The following is a 15069-nucleotide window of genomic DNA, read 5'->3' as shown; positions in this document are numbered from 1 at the left end:
TCAGAAAAGAGTTTTCTGTTTTCTTCTTCGAAGTTGGAGGCAACTTCATCAAAGGCTACGGAGTAACCTTTGATCCTTCGAGTGTTAAGAGTTGCGGAGCAGCCTTGATACTTTAAGGAAACCTCGAGTGCAAGGTCTGGAAGGCTTTGTACATATCAGTTTAGAGTCGATCATAGAGGAGGGTCACAGGTGATCAACATCAGAAAATCAAGAACGGAGTTCTTGGTGCTGTTTGTGGTTGTTTCGTGTTCTTTTCATGATCATTTCGTAGTATTGTTTGTAGTAATCATTAAAGCTTCCGCGCAACATTCATCCTTGCATAACCAAGGCCCTAATCAGCCCCGGTTACGCATCAAATGACGAATGAACGATGAAGAATGAACAAGATAGCAAATGCGAACAGCTCATGGTACACAAGGCTGCATACGGACCTCAGGGAACAGCTCATGGTTCCAGAACAACACAGCAGCGAACTAGCAACCAGGGCACATTGCACGACACGTGGAGGCCAAACCAGTACGTCTAGGACTTGGACTAAAGTGGAAATGGAATCTTGGTACTTGGAACTTCATGCCTTGGCCCAAGAACATCACTATGCATCATGGACAACCTACTGAAATGAGCCATGAAGGTCAGCCACTCAACAAGAAGTACAGATGCTTGTGCTGACCAGCTGACCTAGCATGCGTTGTGTAGATCGTGTTTCATGGTATCTTGTGCCACCAAGGGTTGAAATGGAATATCTACACTAGGAACTTGCTATCAAAGTCCTAAAACCATTCTAAAGATCCACGTGGAGTCCTAGAAGTTGAGCTGAAGGAGGGCTGTTTGGCTGATTTGCAGATCAGAATATTTTCTAAGTGTTTTTGCTTTCTGTTTCTGTTTTAAACACTTTGTAAATAGCACGTGTATTTTAAATAAAGCTCGTGTCATAATATAGCCGTTAAGGTAGTTGAGGACTCTATATAAGGAGGGCCTCACCCATGTAATAAGACGTTCAACAACTTGTATTTGAGATTAATCAAAGTAATAGAGAGGTATTCAGAAAAGAGTTTTCTGTTTTCTTCTTCGAAGTTGGAGGCAACTTCATCAAAGGCTACGGAGTAACCTTTGATCCTTCGAGTGTTAAGAGTTGCGGAGCAGCCTTGATACTTTAAGGAAACCTCGAGTGCAAGGTCTGGAAGGCTTTGTACATATCAGTTTAGAGTCGATCATAGAGGAGGGTCACAGGTGATCAACATCAGAAAATCAAGAACGGAGTTCTTGGTGCTGTTTGTGGTTGTTTCGTGTTCTTTTCATGATCATTTCGTAGTATTGTTTGTAGTAATCATTAAAGCTTCCGCGCAACATTCATCCTTGCATAACCAAGGCCCTAATCAGCCCCGGTTACGCATCAAATGACGAATGAACGATGAAGAATGAACAAGATAGCAAATGCGAACAGCTCATGGTACACAAGGCTGCATACGGACCTCAGGGAACAGCTCATGGTTCCAGAACAACACAGCAGCGAACTAGCAACCAGGGCACATTGCACGACACGTGGAGGCCAAACCAGTACGTCTAGGACTTGGACTAAAGTGGAAATGGAATCTTGGTACTTGGAACTTCATGCCTTGGCCCAAGAACATCACTATGCATCATGGACAACCTACTGAAATGAGCCATGAAGGTCAGCCACTCAACAAGAAGTACAGATGCTTGTGCTGACCAGCTGACCTAGCATGCGTTGTGTAGATCGTGTTTCATGGTATCTTGTGCCACCAAGGGTTGAAATGGAATATCTACACTAGGAACTTGCTATCAAAGTCCTAAAACCATTCTAAAGATCCACGTGGAGTCCTAGAAGTTGAGCTGAAGGAGGGCTGTTTGGCTGATTTGCAGATCAGAATATTTTCTAAGTGTTTTTGCTTTCTGTTTCTGTTTTAAACACTTTGTAAATAGCACGTGTATTTTAAATAAAGCTCGTGTCATAATATAGCCGTTAAGGTAGTTGAGGACTCTATATAAGGAGGGCCTCACCCATGTAATAAGACGTTCAACAACTTGTATTTGAGATTAATCAAAGTAATAGAGAGGTATTCAGAAAAGAGTTTTCTGTTTTCTTCTTCGAAGTTGGAGGCAACTTCATCAAAGGCTACGGAGTAACCTTTGATCCTTCGAGTGTTAAGAGTTGCGGAGCAGCCTTGATACTTTAAGGAAACCTCGAGTGCAAGGTCTGGAAGGCTTTGTACATATCAGTTTAGAGTCGATCATAGAGGAGGGTCACAGGTGATCAACATCAGAAAATCAAGAACGGAGTTCTTGGTGCTGTTTGTGGTTGTTTCGTGTTCTTTTCATGATCATTTCGTAGTATTGTTTGTAGTAATCATTAAAGCTTCCGCGCAACATTCATCCTTGCATAACCAAGGCCCTAATCAGCCCCGGTTACGCATCAAATGACGAATGAACGATGAAGAATGAACAAGATAGCAAATGCGAACAGCTCATGGTACACAAGGCTGCATACGGACCTCAGGGAACAGCTCATGGTTCCAGAACAACACAGCAGCGAACTAGCAACCAGGGCACATTGCACGACACGTGGAGGCCAAACCAGTACGTCTAGGACTTGGACTAAAGTGGAAATGGAATCTTGGTACTTGGAACTTCATGCCTTGGCCCAAGAACATCACTATGCATCATGGACAACCTACTGAAATGAGCCATGAAGGTCAGCCACTCAACAAGAAGTACAGATGCTTGTGCTGACCAGCTGACCTAGCATGCGTTGTGTAGATCGTGTTTCATGGTATCTTGTGCCACCAAGGGTTGAAATGGAATATCTACACTAGGAACTTGCTATCAAAGTCCTAAAACCATTCTAAAGATCCACGTGGAGTCCTAGAAGTTGAGCTGAAGGAGGGCTGTTTGGCTGATTTGCAGATCAGAATATTTTCTAAGTGTTTTTGCTTTCTGTTTCTGTTTTAAACACTTTGTAAATAGCACGTGTATTTTAAATAAAGCTCGTGTCATAATATAGCCGTTAAGGTAGTTGAGGACTCTATATAAGGAGGGCCTCACCCATGTAATAAGACGTTCAACAACTTGTATTTGAGATTAATCAAAGTAATAGAGAGGTATTCAGAAAAGAGTTTTCTGTTTTCTTCTTCGAAGTTGGAGGCAACTTCATCAAAGGCTACGGAGTAACCTTTGATCCTTCGAGTGTTAAGAGTTGCGGAGCAGCCTTGATACTTTAAGGAAACCTCGAGTGCAAGGTCTGGAAGGCTTTGTACATATCAGTTTAGAGTCGATCATAGAGGAGGGTCACAGGTGATCAACATCAGAAAATCAAGAACGGAGTTCTTGGTGCTGTTTGTGGTTGTTTCGTGTTCTTTTCATGATCATTTCGTAGTATTGTTTGTAGTAATCATTAAAGCTTCCGCGCAACATTCATCCTTGCATAACCAAGGCCCTAATCAGCCCCGGTTACGCATCAAATGACGAATGAACGATGAAGAATGAACAAGATAGCAAATGCAAACAGCTCATGGTACACAAGGCTGCATACGGACCTCAGGGAACAGCTCATGGTTCCAGAACAACATAGCAGCGAACTAGCAACCAGGGCACATTGCACGACACGTGGAGGCCAAACCAGTACGTCTAGGACTTGGACTAAAGTGGAAATGGAATCTTGGTACTTGGAACTTCATGCCTTGGCCCAAGAACATCACTATGCATCATGGACAACCTACTGAAATGAGCCATGAAGGTCAGCCACTCAACAAGAAGTACAGATGCTTGTGCTGACCAGCTGACCTAGCATGCGTTGTGTAGATCGTGTTTCATGGTATCTTGTGCCACCAAGGGTTGAAATGGAATATCTACACTAGGAACTTGCTATCAAAGTCCTAAAACCATTCTAAAGATCCACGTGGAGTCCTAGAAGTTGAGCTGAAGGAGGGCTGTTTGGCTGATTTGCAGATCAGAATATTTTCTAAGTGTTTTTGCTTTCTGTTTCTGTTTTAAACACTTTGTAAATAGCACGTGTATTTTAAATAAAGCTCGTGTCATAATATAGCCGTTAAGGTAGTTGAGGACTCTATATAAGGAGGGCCTCACCCATGTAATAAGACGTTCAACAACTTGTATTTGAGATTAATCAAAGTAATAGAGAGGTATTCAGAAAAGAGTTTTCTGTTTTCTTCTTCGAAGTTGGAGGCAACTTCATCAAAGGCTACGGAGTAACCTTTGATCCTTCGAGTGTTAAGAGTTGCGGAGCAGCCTTGATACTTTAAGGAAACCTCGAGTGCAAGGTCTGGAAGGCTTTGTACATATCAGTTTAGAGTCGATCATAGAGGAGGGTCACAGGTGATCAACATCAGAAAATCAAGAACGGAGTTCTTGGTGCTGTTTGTGGTTGTTTCGTGTTCTTTTCATGATCATTTCGTAGTATTGTTTGTAGTAATCATTAAAGCTTCCGCGCAACATTCATCCTTGCATAACCAAGGCCCTAATCAGCCCCGGTTACGCATCATTTCCTTCCAACTCTCCCTCTTTTTTTACTACTAACATTAACAATGAAACCATCTTTCACTGATATTCTAGCTAATTGCCAAAGTCTTGCTACTGTCCACCTAGATGTATGATGTTGCAAAGCAATTGTCTTGATAGAACCTCTTAGAAAACTTTTTTTGGGCTCTTTGCAAAGACAAGTTAATTGTTGTATAATTAACTTTCTAATTTCTTCATTTAGTTCTTTCCTATGGCCATTAATTGGTTCTTGTTGTGACTGTTTTGTTGAAGTTTGGTGTTGAGTTGGCTGCTGTCAATGGGTCCTGTTGTGAGTTTGACTAATTTTGGCCACTAAATTCATCAATTCAAACTAACATCTATATTTCCGTAGTTTGCACTTGTGTACACCTCAAAAATGTCAAATTCAGAGTCTATACTAAGGTTTTCAAAGTAAGAAACAAATACCTCTATGTTTGGGTTGATAAAATCATCTTGAAGAGCTTCAAGTTCATCCATCTTTTGTTTCACAATTATTGTACAGTGTTGTGTGTGCTATGCATTTTAAGTGAACCCTATTCCTCTCCCCCCGACCCAAAAATAAATCTAATGCTTTGTGTTTGTTTTTGGTTTTGTAGAAATGATGATAAGGTATGGTTTGGATCGAAATTCTTTTAAAGACAAGTAAAGGGAAGTAAAGATGATGAAGATGAAGATGAAGACTTTTGTAAGGATTTAGGGATGTATCATTTTGGTGGGAATATGAAATGGTTCCCTTATAAAAAAAATTAAGCTTTGGAACTGATTTCTCTTTTTTTGTAAAAAAGAATCAGAATTGATTCATTTTTGCTGCAATATGATGATTATTAACCCACTTGATTGTATTCTCTCACATTCAACCCTCTAACGGTTATTTTAGTCATTTTATAGAAAATATAATGTTTTCTTAATTTATGTGTTCCTTATATAGCAACACACAAGAAGTATTGATCACCAAATCACACACCAAAATGATATTAGAATAAATGTAAAGATATAAATTTTACATTTAATACACGGACGTTGTTTGCTAGAGAATAACATATGATTCTAGACTAATGAAATTAGAATAAATAAAGTTAAATGTATAAACCTAAAAGGTCACACAAAATAAATTTAGAAGTAATTATTGACCAAGTATATATAACTAAGGTAAAAGACTCAATTGCCCTCAAAAAATATATAAAGGTTTATTTAAAAGGGTTTATTTGAAAAAAAAATTCAAATAGGATTTTGACTTTGTGTACATAAATACTTAGTAGCTAGTAATCGGAAAAATCAATAGAGAACAATAGAAGAAAAGTGGGTGTGAATTCTTTGCTTCTTTCTTTCATTGTTTTCTCGGTGCTAGCACCCACTTATCCAAATCTAAGGTATAATTAGAGGTATCTATTTTGATATTAATCTCTGAGTTAATATTATTTTGTCGTGTTCGTCCAATGAAGTGGTACAAGTGACGCATAAAAGAGTTTTTATTTCTTTATATCTTTTTTCTATTGATATTTTATCATATATGTTTTCCTAGATATAAATGTTTTTACAATTGTTGTTAATTATTTTGAATTTAATCATCTATAAGTTCGTACACAGATATCGTTTGTATGTCCTATTTTACATTGTTGTTTAATACCTTTTAATGAGGGAATCTTTCTATCTAGTGTGATTTTAATGTGTGATTGAACTTGATAAAATTTTTATAGATGCAAGATGGATAATTTCCTTAACATCATAAAGAATCTTCATTAATAAATCACCTTTAACCATAAAATCAAAACCATAACCCAAATCATGAGAGACTTAAAATATCAAATAAATGAATAAAAAACCCACTTTATTGAGTACAATGACTTTCCAATAGAAAGAAAATGAAATTTTATTCTAAACTAAAATGAAAAAAATTATAAAAACAAAATTAAGAACAAAAATAATAAATGAAATAAGAATTTAAGAGAATAGGAGAAAATGAGTCGTTAGAAAAATTATTTTCAATATCTGCTTAAAATTTTAAAATATTTTACTTCTTTTTAACAAAATTTTTATTTATTCCTTAATTTTGCTATTAAAAATCACATTTCTTATCACACCATATTATATTTAGTAGTAAAATTGTAAATTCCAAAAATTTTCTACTACAACAAATTCTAAAGAATTTATTTATTTACTAAATAAAATTCTAAAGAATTTATAATGACAAAAATCAATGGAAGTTATATGAAAATTCACCAATCAAGAAACAGATTTGTAAAATGACTCGTCAGCAATCTGATGTGTAATGCAGTGAATGGCTATCGCACGTAGCAGTGGGTCCTCCCAAAGAGTTTTTCTTTCGAGAAATTTCTGTTCGACTCCGATCCCCTTCTTCATCATCCTTCATTCTTTCCAACGCTCACTAATCACTTCATCACACAACGAAGTAATCAAAGATCACGAACAGAGAAAGGGAGAAAGAGAGAAATGCAGAGATCAATGATCAGTATTCTAACCATATTAATAATATGCTCATTGTCGGCACAATCTAATGCTTTGTATAGCGCTTCATCACCTGTTCTTCAGCTCACTCCCTCCAATTTCAAATCCAAGGTACTCTCCAGTCTCCCCGTCCCCACCTTTTGATTAAGATCTGTTTATAAAAGGTTCGATTTGTGAATTGTTTGTTTCTTTTGAGATTATTGTTTCTGGGTGGTTTTGTTTAAGGCCAAAATTTGTGGGTTTAGTTTATTTAAAATCATTTGTGTGGCAAAAGAAGGGGAAAGACTTGTTAGAAATGTTAGAAGTTTCTTGTTTTGCGCAGCATTTGATATTTGAATGTCCCATCTGGGTTTTATTCCGCAATCTGTAAAATGAAGAATTCATATACTCTAATGGGCATTGATTACAGGTTTTGAATTCAAATGGTATTGTTTTGGTGGAGTTTTATGCACCATGGTGTGGTCATTGTCAAGCTTTAACACCGATATGGGAGAAGGCAGCAACCGTCTTAAAAGGTGTGGCTACAGTTGCAGCACTAGATGCTGATGCCCATAAATCACTGGCTCAGGTTTGCTTTTTCACTTATCTGATCACCTGTTTTTTTATGCTTGCTGCAAAAGTATGCATATAAGTTTTTTAAAGAATTAGATTGTTAAGTTCTTGATGAAAATTTGACCTATCTTAATATTCTGAATACTGAGGTATTTTAGAAAACCTTCATGTGTATGAGAAATGTTTTTTTCCCCGAAGAATCATTTAGTGTTCAATAATGTTGGAGTTTTGGTGTGACTTTGAGTGCACCAATAGAGTATGATGATGTGTGATGGTGTATGGATGTGTGTGGGTATGTGTATGATGATGTAGAGAGGTGTTTAAGAGCTGCTCGACTGGTATACACTTCTGCTCGATCGAGTGAACAAGCTCGACCAAGTCAGTAGCTGTTCTGATCCGCTGCTCGACCATGAATTCATCTGCTCGACCAGAATCCCATTTTGCTCGACCGGTCGAGCGAGGCCCAACAGCACACTTTGTTTCTTGCGCGATAAGTTTATACGGGAATGTTTTAATTTGGGCCTTCTTCCAATCATTTGTAAATGACTTCTAGTATAAATAGTAGTCCCTACACTCACTCCATAAGTGATTCAAAACCCTAGCCAAATATAAACCCTCTCTTTCTCTTTTCTTCTTCTCCAAGTGTATTACTCCATTTTAAGAGTTCTTAAGAACTCCATTGATTCTTCACATAATACAATCAAGCTAACCACCACCGAGGACGTAGCCCATATTGGGGTGAACCTCGTAAATCTTGTGTGTTTGTTTATTGCTTTCTTTCTTATTGTTCTTCATTGCTAGTTATTGAAGTGTTTGTTTGTTTATTTGCATAGAACACCCCTACCAAAGGTCTTGGGTGTTTTGAGGAATAAGTTAGAAACTTTAGGCCTTAGTGTGCTCATTATATCAAATAAACTTTCATTTGATTTTTTTTTTCCAAATTAGTAGATAAACGATAAGCTTTTGTTCAGATTTTACTGCAAATTTGTTTTAAAGGAAGATAAATTGTATTATTGCTAGCAAACATGCTGACCTTGATCTTTGGGATTAAGGCTTTAGCAGTGTTGTTGATCCACTTAGGCTTGTACATCATTTTATCTGCTGTCATTCTAAACTCCTGATATTTGTGATTTCTGTTTGAATTGTGAAGGAATATGGCATCAAAGGATTCCCAACAATAAAGGTATTTGTGCCTGGAAAGGGTCCGGTCGATTACATGGGAGCAAGGGATGTTAAACCAATTGCGGAATTTGCCCTTCAGCAGGTTTGTGTTTATTTTATTTTATTTATCTTATGTCATGTATATACATTATAAATGTTTCATACTACAGAAACCTTGTGCTTTTGTGTCATATGTTGTGTATGTATAATGTGCTGTGGATATTGTTCAGTATTATCTCTTGTTTCCTTTTGGATCAACATTATTATTATTGGGGGTGGGGGGAGGGTGGATCCTATTTGTTTTTGGATAGCATCCTTCGAATGTTGATTGAATGACTATCATTTTTGCGCTGAAATCAAAGTTTTATTATTATTAGGGAATAAACCTTTAATTTATTTGGTTGAGGATATAAGATCAACTAATTTCTAGAATCAAAGTAACTTTTCAACTTAAAGGTCAAATATTTTGATTGTATATCATCATTCTTTTCCCAATTGAGTAGACTTTTAAAGCCATATTTGCTCAACCTTATGGAGTTTGGCATTACTTAGCTAAAAATTTCAAATGTTAGATTAATTCTTGCCCTTGTTTCTAGATCTTTTTTGTATTCTTGAGCATCTCCTACATTCTTAACACATAAGATATATGAGGTGTGTTTGATATGGATTTTGTTTAGCATTTCTTGTTTTATGTTTTATTATTTGGTTTATTTAAGCATCACATAAAACAAATCTGAAACATTTATAAACATACTAATGCACAAAGGTGAAACTCATATTTGTGATTTTGCTTCATTTTGTTTTGCGGTTTCCATGGAACTATTCACGAGGTGAATAATGTGCGAGAGCTGTTAAATGATGAACCAAGTGGTGATAAGGAGTGAAAATATATAAAGAGACATTAACATAAGAACAATGTATCATTGCTCTTAAAAGCCTCAAGTATAGCTTCTCCTTCCCTTGACTTTTTTTTTTAATGGTTTGGTCATGAACATCTGTTTGAAAGAAAGGGGAAGGTTGAAGCTTAAAAGAAGACATAAACCAAAAATGACAAGTTTAACAAAAGAAAAAATGACATGAAGAATTGGAATTTAAAGGAGCTTATGACAATTAATAAAAATGAATAGAAAAGGAAAATATGAGAGGATGATCATTGGGATGAACGATTTTAGTTGTAAATTAGATATTAAATAGGGTATGTTGACTTATTGTGTTCAATTATTTTGTAAAGAAAATCTGAAAGCCCAGTTTTGGTGGCAGTTATTAGTATTGTGATGGTGGCGGTCATGATGGCAACAATAGAAATAAAGTGAATAGAAATTACCATGGTAGTGAATGAATTAGATGTGTTAGGGATTGATGGTGAAAATATGTTCAAGGTAGAAAATCAGTATCTTGGAAATACATGCCTGAAACAATACTTCATAACAAGCAAGATTGAACTGTTAGTTTTAATCTGCAATAGTAGTAGATATAAGCATATTGATGACAGTTGTTACCAACTTCACATAATAGTGTTTTCTACAAGTTTGGGTTTATATAATTTCTGTTATTGGAGACTGTAGACCAACTACGTCTCCCTGTCTGTTGTTGCTTTGCACCCATTCCCCAATCCCTATCGAAGTTCCATTCTATCTAGAAATTGAAGTCAGAATTGTTGGACTGGTTATCGAAAAGCTCATTTGCCAAAACTCCTTCTAGTATAATAGATATTTAACAAATACCAGTATATCAGTTGTTTCAGTTTGTTAATCCTGCCCTTTCAAGTTACCAATGCAGCACTATTCAGGCCTTCACACTTAGTATTTTGTTTAAACTATATTCTTGAAGCAATTTGCAATTATAAGCATAATGTGTGTGCGGGTTTATCATTTTTTAATTGTCAGTCGTTGCCCAGAAGAATATCTTTGGAAAGGGAGCATGCAAATACTTAAATATTTGAACTGTCTTGTAGGTGAAGGCCCTTCTGAAGGACCGCTTAAATGGGAAAACAGGAGGCTCAAGTGACAAAAAGTCTGAGCCCAGTGTTTCAGTTGAGCTGAACTCACGTAACTTTGATGAGTTAGTTCTTAAAAGCAAAGATCTTTGGGTTGTAGAGTTTTTTGCGCCTTGGTATGTTCTCTTATGACTTCCTTTTTATAAAGTGTTTATTTGTATTTTAATTGTTTAGGTGCTTTATACTCCCTTGTATGAGATCTCATTGTGTAAAATGAACTGCTTCATGTGTGATATGGCATGATTTTCACTTTTCATATGATTTTTGTATGTATGAGAAGGATCTTTACTTTGTAAAAACATGTAAAATATATTTTTCTATTTACTGGCCAGCATGGGTATCCATGGAATAAAAACTCCCCCATTACGTTACGTAATGCCCTTTATGTGACATGTTTGAATGTTGACGTAACGTTAAATCCCGCTTTAGAATAGTGCATGAGTTTTCACAGTCAAAATGCCGCATTGCCCGTTACGTAAAACGCAAATGATATTTCACTTTTACAATGTAATATGTCTTGCCATTAAAATTCCATTGATACCCATCGAGAATTATTATTACTGATCAGTTAAGTTATAGTAACTCAAATTTTTAGTTGATTAATAAGTTAATTAATTATTTATTAAAAAGTACCTCATATAGTGCAATTATAATAGTCATGGGCATATTATTGAATAATAATAGTAGTATAACAACAAAAATGCAATTATAAGTTCAATATACCCCTTATGTGATTTTTTTCTTCAAAAATTCAAATCCCATTGGCCGCGATTAGCTTTATTGATCCTTTCGGCAACAATGCAACCGTTTTGCAAATGCATCAGTGGCTGCAATTTTTTTTCATGTGGGTATCATCCTCTTGGTGTCCAATATACTTTTTTCACTACTTGCCGTAAAGCTCGGGGAACTAGTCAAGTTTGTCTATGGTGTTGGACTTGATTTCTGACTTTTTATCGAGGAAGAAAAATGAGTATGTGATTAATGATAAAAACAGCATGCTTATTCTTGTTTCTGGGGTTGCATTTGACTTACACTATTTGTATTCAGGTGTGGCCACTGCAAAAAACTTGCCCCAGAGTGGAAGAAAGCAGCTAATAACTTGAAGGGTAAAGTGAAGCTAGGTCATGTCAATTGTGACGAAGAGAAGGTACAGTTTGTTAAAACACTGGTTTACACTGTCTGTAGTTCTGTATTTATGAAGCAGATTTGTAGGTGGATCTATTAATAAGACTTATCTTTTCCCCTCTCTTTCTCGATGGAGCAAGTCTATTTCATGGCAAAATAGAATAGTTCTACTGGGTAGAATAGCAGGGTTTTATATTCTCACTAAATCAAACACACTATCGGACTTTTTATGTTTGGAATTTGATTATACTTATAATTCTAGGTATCCTTTTTGGTATTAGTTTTGTTGCGTCCAAACTCGTTTAAATGAAATTAGGAATTGACAAATAAGTGCTACCTTCCCGTTTAGCAGTTCGACCTTCTGTATGAAAGAAAGATAATGGCTTAGTTTTTGAACATCACTGGTTGTTGAACTTGTAGTTTCTCCTTTCACAGTATAACATCACATTAGATGATGGCTGATATTTAGATTGTTGGTATTTCAGTCTTTGATGAGCAGGTTTAAAGTGCAAGGCTTCCCAACCATTTTAGTCTTTGGTGCTGACAAAGAGAGCCCGTTCCCATACGAAGGTGCAAGAACTGCTTCTGCTATCCAGTCTTATGCTCTCGATCAGTTAGAAACAAGTACTGCTCCTCCTGAAGTCATTGAGCTGACCAGCCCGGTAAGCTACATCTTTTGCTATATTTTTTTTATTTCAGTTATCTATTGAGCTAGTCTTGTGAATATACTGTCATTTCATGTTTGAGTAGGACGTCATGGAAGAGAAGTGTGGTTCTGCTGCCATCTGTTTTGTTTCGTTCCTGCCAGACATCCTGGACACCAAGGCCGAGGGAAGGAACAAGTACCTTGAGATGCTGCTGTCAGTAGCCGAGAAATTCAAAAGAAGTCCTTACAGGTGAGTCTCAGTTTTTTATCTTGAATTCTGGATTTACTTTTTTAGATGATTATGTCCTTTGCAGACAATTCCGAATAAAGTAGCTATTTTAGGATTCCTGCAACATGTTGAGGACATCCAATGAATTAATAGTCTTCTCTTGCAGCTTCGTCTGGATATCTGCAGGTAAACAACCAGATCTAGAGAACAATGTGGGTGTCGGTGGGTATGGTTATCCCGCTATGGTGGCCCTTAACGTCAAAAAGGGCGCATATGCTCCTCTTAAAAGCGCATTTGAGCTTGACCATATAGTGTAAGCCTTTCTGCAATTCGTAAACCCTTTTCCTTCTTCAATCATACTAAAAACTCCTCTTCTTTAGTCTATCGATCTTTGTTTAATTTGTTTTCAATATTGCGAATTTGATGATGCAGAGAATTTGTGAAGGAAGCAGGACGCGGTGGGAAGGGTAATCTTCCAATGGCAAATACTCCCAAAATTGAGAAGATTGAAGCTTGGGATGGTAAAGATGGTGAAATCATTGAAGAGGATGAGTTCTCTCTGGATGAACTCATGAATGATGATTCTGAAACCAAGGATGAAAAAGACACTAGCAAAGATTACTTGTAATCATCGGATATTTATAGCGCATAGGACAATTACTCGGTTGTAAGCGAACAATTTTTGACCTCCCTCATTAGCATTGTATTGTGTGGAGCACTTCACGTCCTGTCGAGCAGTGATATGAAATGATCTTATGTCCCATTTTATGACTTGAAATGTATGCAGTGATCTGTGGCTCGTTAATGATCAATACTGATCTTCAAAATAACCAAATTAAGATTGAGATTCAAAGATTATTATTAACATCCTTGAGGGTTTTATATTCTACTACTGATATATATTAAGTAGTAAGTTCTTTTGAATTTGCATTATTTGCAATAAAGTGTTTTTAAGGTAATATGATAATCTTTAAATAAATAAAGAGATTGATTGAATTGTGTGAATGATATTTTTTTCAATAAATTATTTTTGAATAAGCAAAAAAGGAAAAATATATAGAACAATTCATAATAGAAATTGAGGTTAATTATGACCAATGGATATAGTAACTTTTATATAGCGATTTCATTGTAAATTACTGCTTATGTACAACTACAAGTATACTATTTGTTGTGTTTCAGCATTGCCTATGAAGAGATGTTTCATACAATCATACCCACATGTCTATTCGTTAAGGGCGCATTTGGAATAAATAGAGAATGAAATCTAGTTAAAACACTTGAGAAATAAAAATAGTAATGGGTATGATAAATACTTAATATTATTTGTTTGGAAACACTTATAACTTGAGATTAGAGATGGAGGGGATCAAGGGTGACATAGTGAATAACACAAGAACGAGAAAGATTAATTATTACCATTGGTAAAATATGGAGGTAACAAATCAAAGCCATTGGTTTTCTTCATGTAATATATGGAATTGATTATTGATATTAGAAAACAATATATATATATATATATATATATATATATATATATATATATATATATATATATATATATATATATATTATATATATATATATATATATATATATATATATATATATATGTATATATATATATATATATGTATATATATATATATATATATATATATATATATATATATATATATGTATATATATATATATATATATATATATGTATATATATATGTATATATATATATATATATGTATATATATATGTATATATATATATATATATATATATATATATATATATATATATATATATATATATATATATATATATATATACATATATATATATATATACATATATATATATATACATATATATATATATATACATATATATATATATACATATATATATATATACATATATATATATATATATGTATATACATATATATATATATACATATATATATATATATATATATATATATATATATATATATATATATATATATATATATACATATATATATATATATATATATATATATATATATATATATATATATACATATATATATACATATATATATATATATACATATATATATACATACATATATATATATATATATATATATATATATATATATATATATATATATATATATATATATATATATATATATATATATATATATATATATATATATATATATACATATATATATATATATATGTATATATATATATATATGTATATATATATGTATGTATATATATATATATATATATATATATATATATATATATATATATATATATATATATATATATATATATATATATATATATATATATATATATATA

At 34.3% G+C, this 15069-nt stretch overlaps 1 protein-coding gene across 1 annotated transcript; it reads left to right on the top strand.

Annotated features, from left to right (window-relative positions):
* Positions 1 to 6749: 6749 nt before the first annotated feature.
* Positions 6750 to 13556, top strand: LOC130802744 (protein disulfide isomerase-like 2-3). Its single transcript, XM_057666803.1, has 9 exons — positions 6750 to 7113; positions 7412 to 7570; positions 8705 to 8818; positions 10670 to 10827; positions 11759 to 11858; positions 12322 to 12498; positions 12587 to 12732; positions 12878 to 13024; positions 13144 to 13556. The coding sequence occupies exons 1-9, from the start codon at positions 6988 to 6990 to the stop codon at positions 13337 to 13339; spliced, it is 1323 nt and encodes a 440-aa protein (XP_057522786.1). The 5' UTR covers positions 6750 to 6987; the 3' UTR covers positions 13340 to 13556.
* The last annotated feature ends 1513 nt before the right edge of the window (positions 13557 to 15069 follow it).

The sequence above is a fragment of the Amaranthus tricolor genome, chromosome 2 (genome assembly GCF_026212465.1).
Source record: "Amaranthus tricolor cultivar Red isolate AtriRed21 chromosome 2, ASM2621246v1, whole genome shotgun sequence".
Taxonomy (NCBI): Eukaryota; Viridiplantae; Streptophyta; class Magnoliopsida; order Caryophyllales; family Amaranthaceae; genus Amaranthus; species Amaranthus tricolor.
This window is presented reverse-complemented; position numbering and strand designations above follow the sequence as displayed.

Bases quoted from the DNA above. Each gene is read 5' to 3' on its own strand.
- LOC130802744 (XM_057666803.1), top strand. From the start codon at position 6,988: ATGCAGAGATCAATGATCAGTATTCTAACCATATTAATAATATGCTCA. The intron at 7,571-8,704 runs GTTTGCTTTTTC...TGAATTGTGAAG, and splicing joins CCCATAAATCACTGGCTCAG to GAATATGGCATCAAAGGATT. The intron at 12,499-12,586 runs GTAAGCTACATC...ATGTTTGAGTAG, and splicing joins TCATTGAGCTGACCAGCCCG to GACGTCATGGAAGAGAAGTG.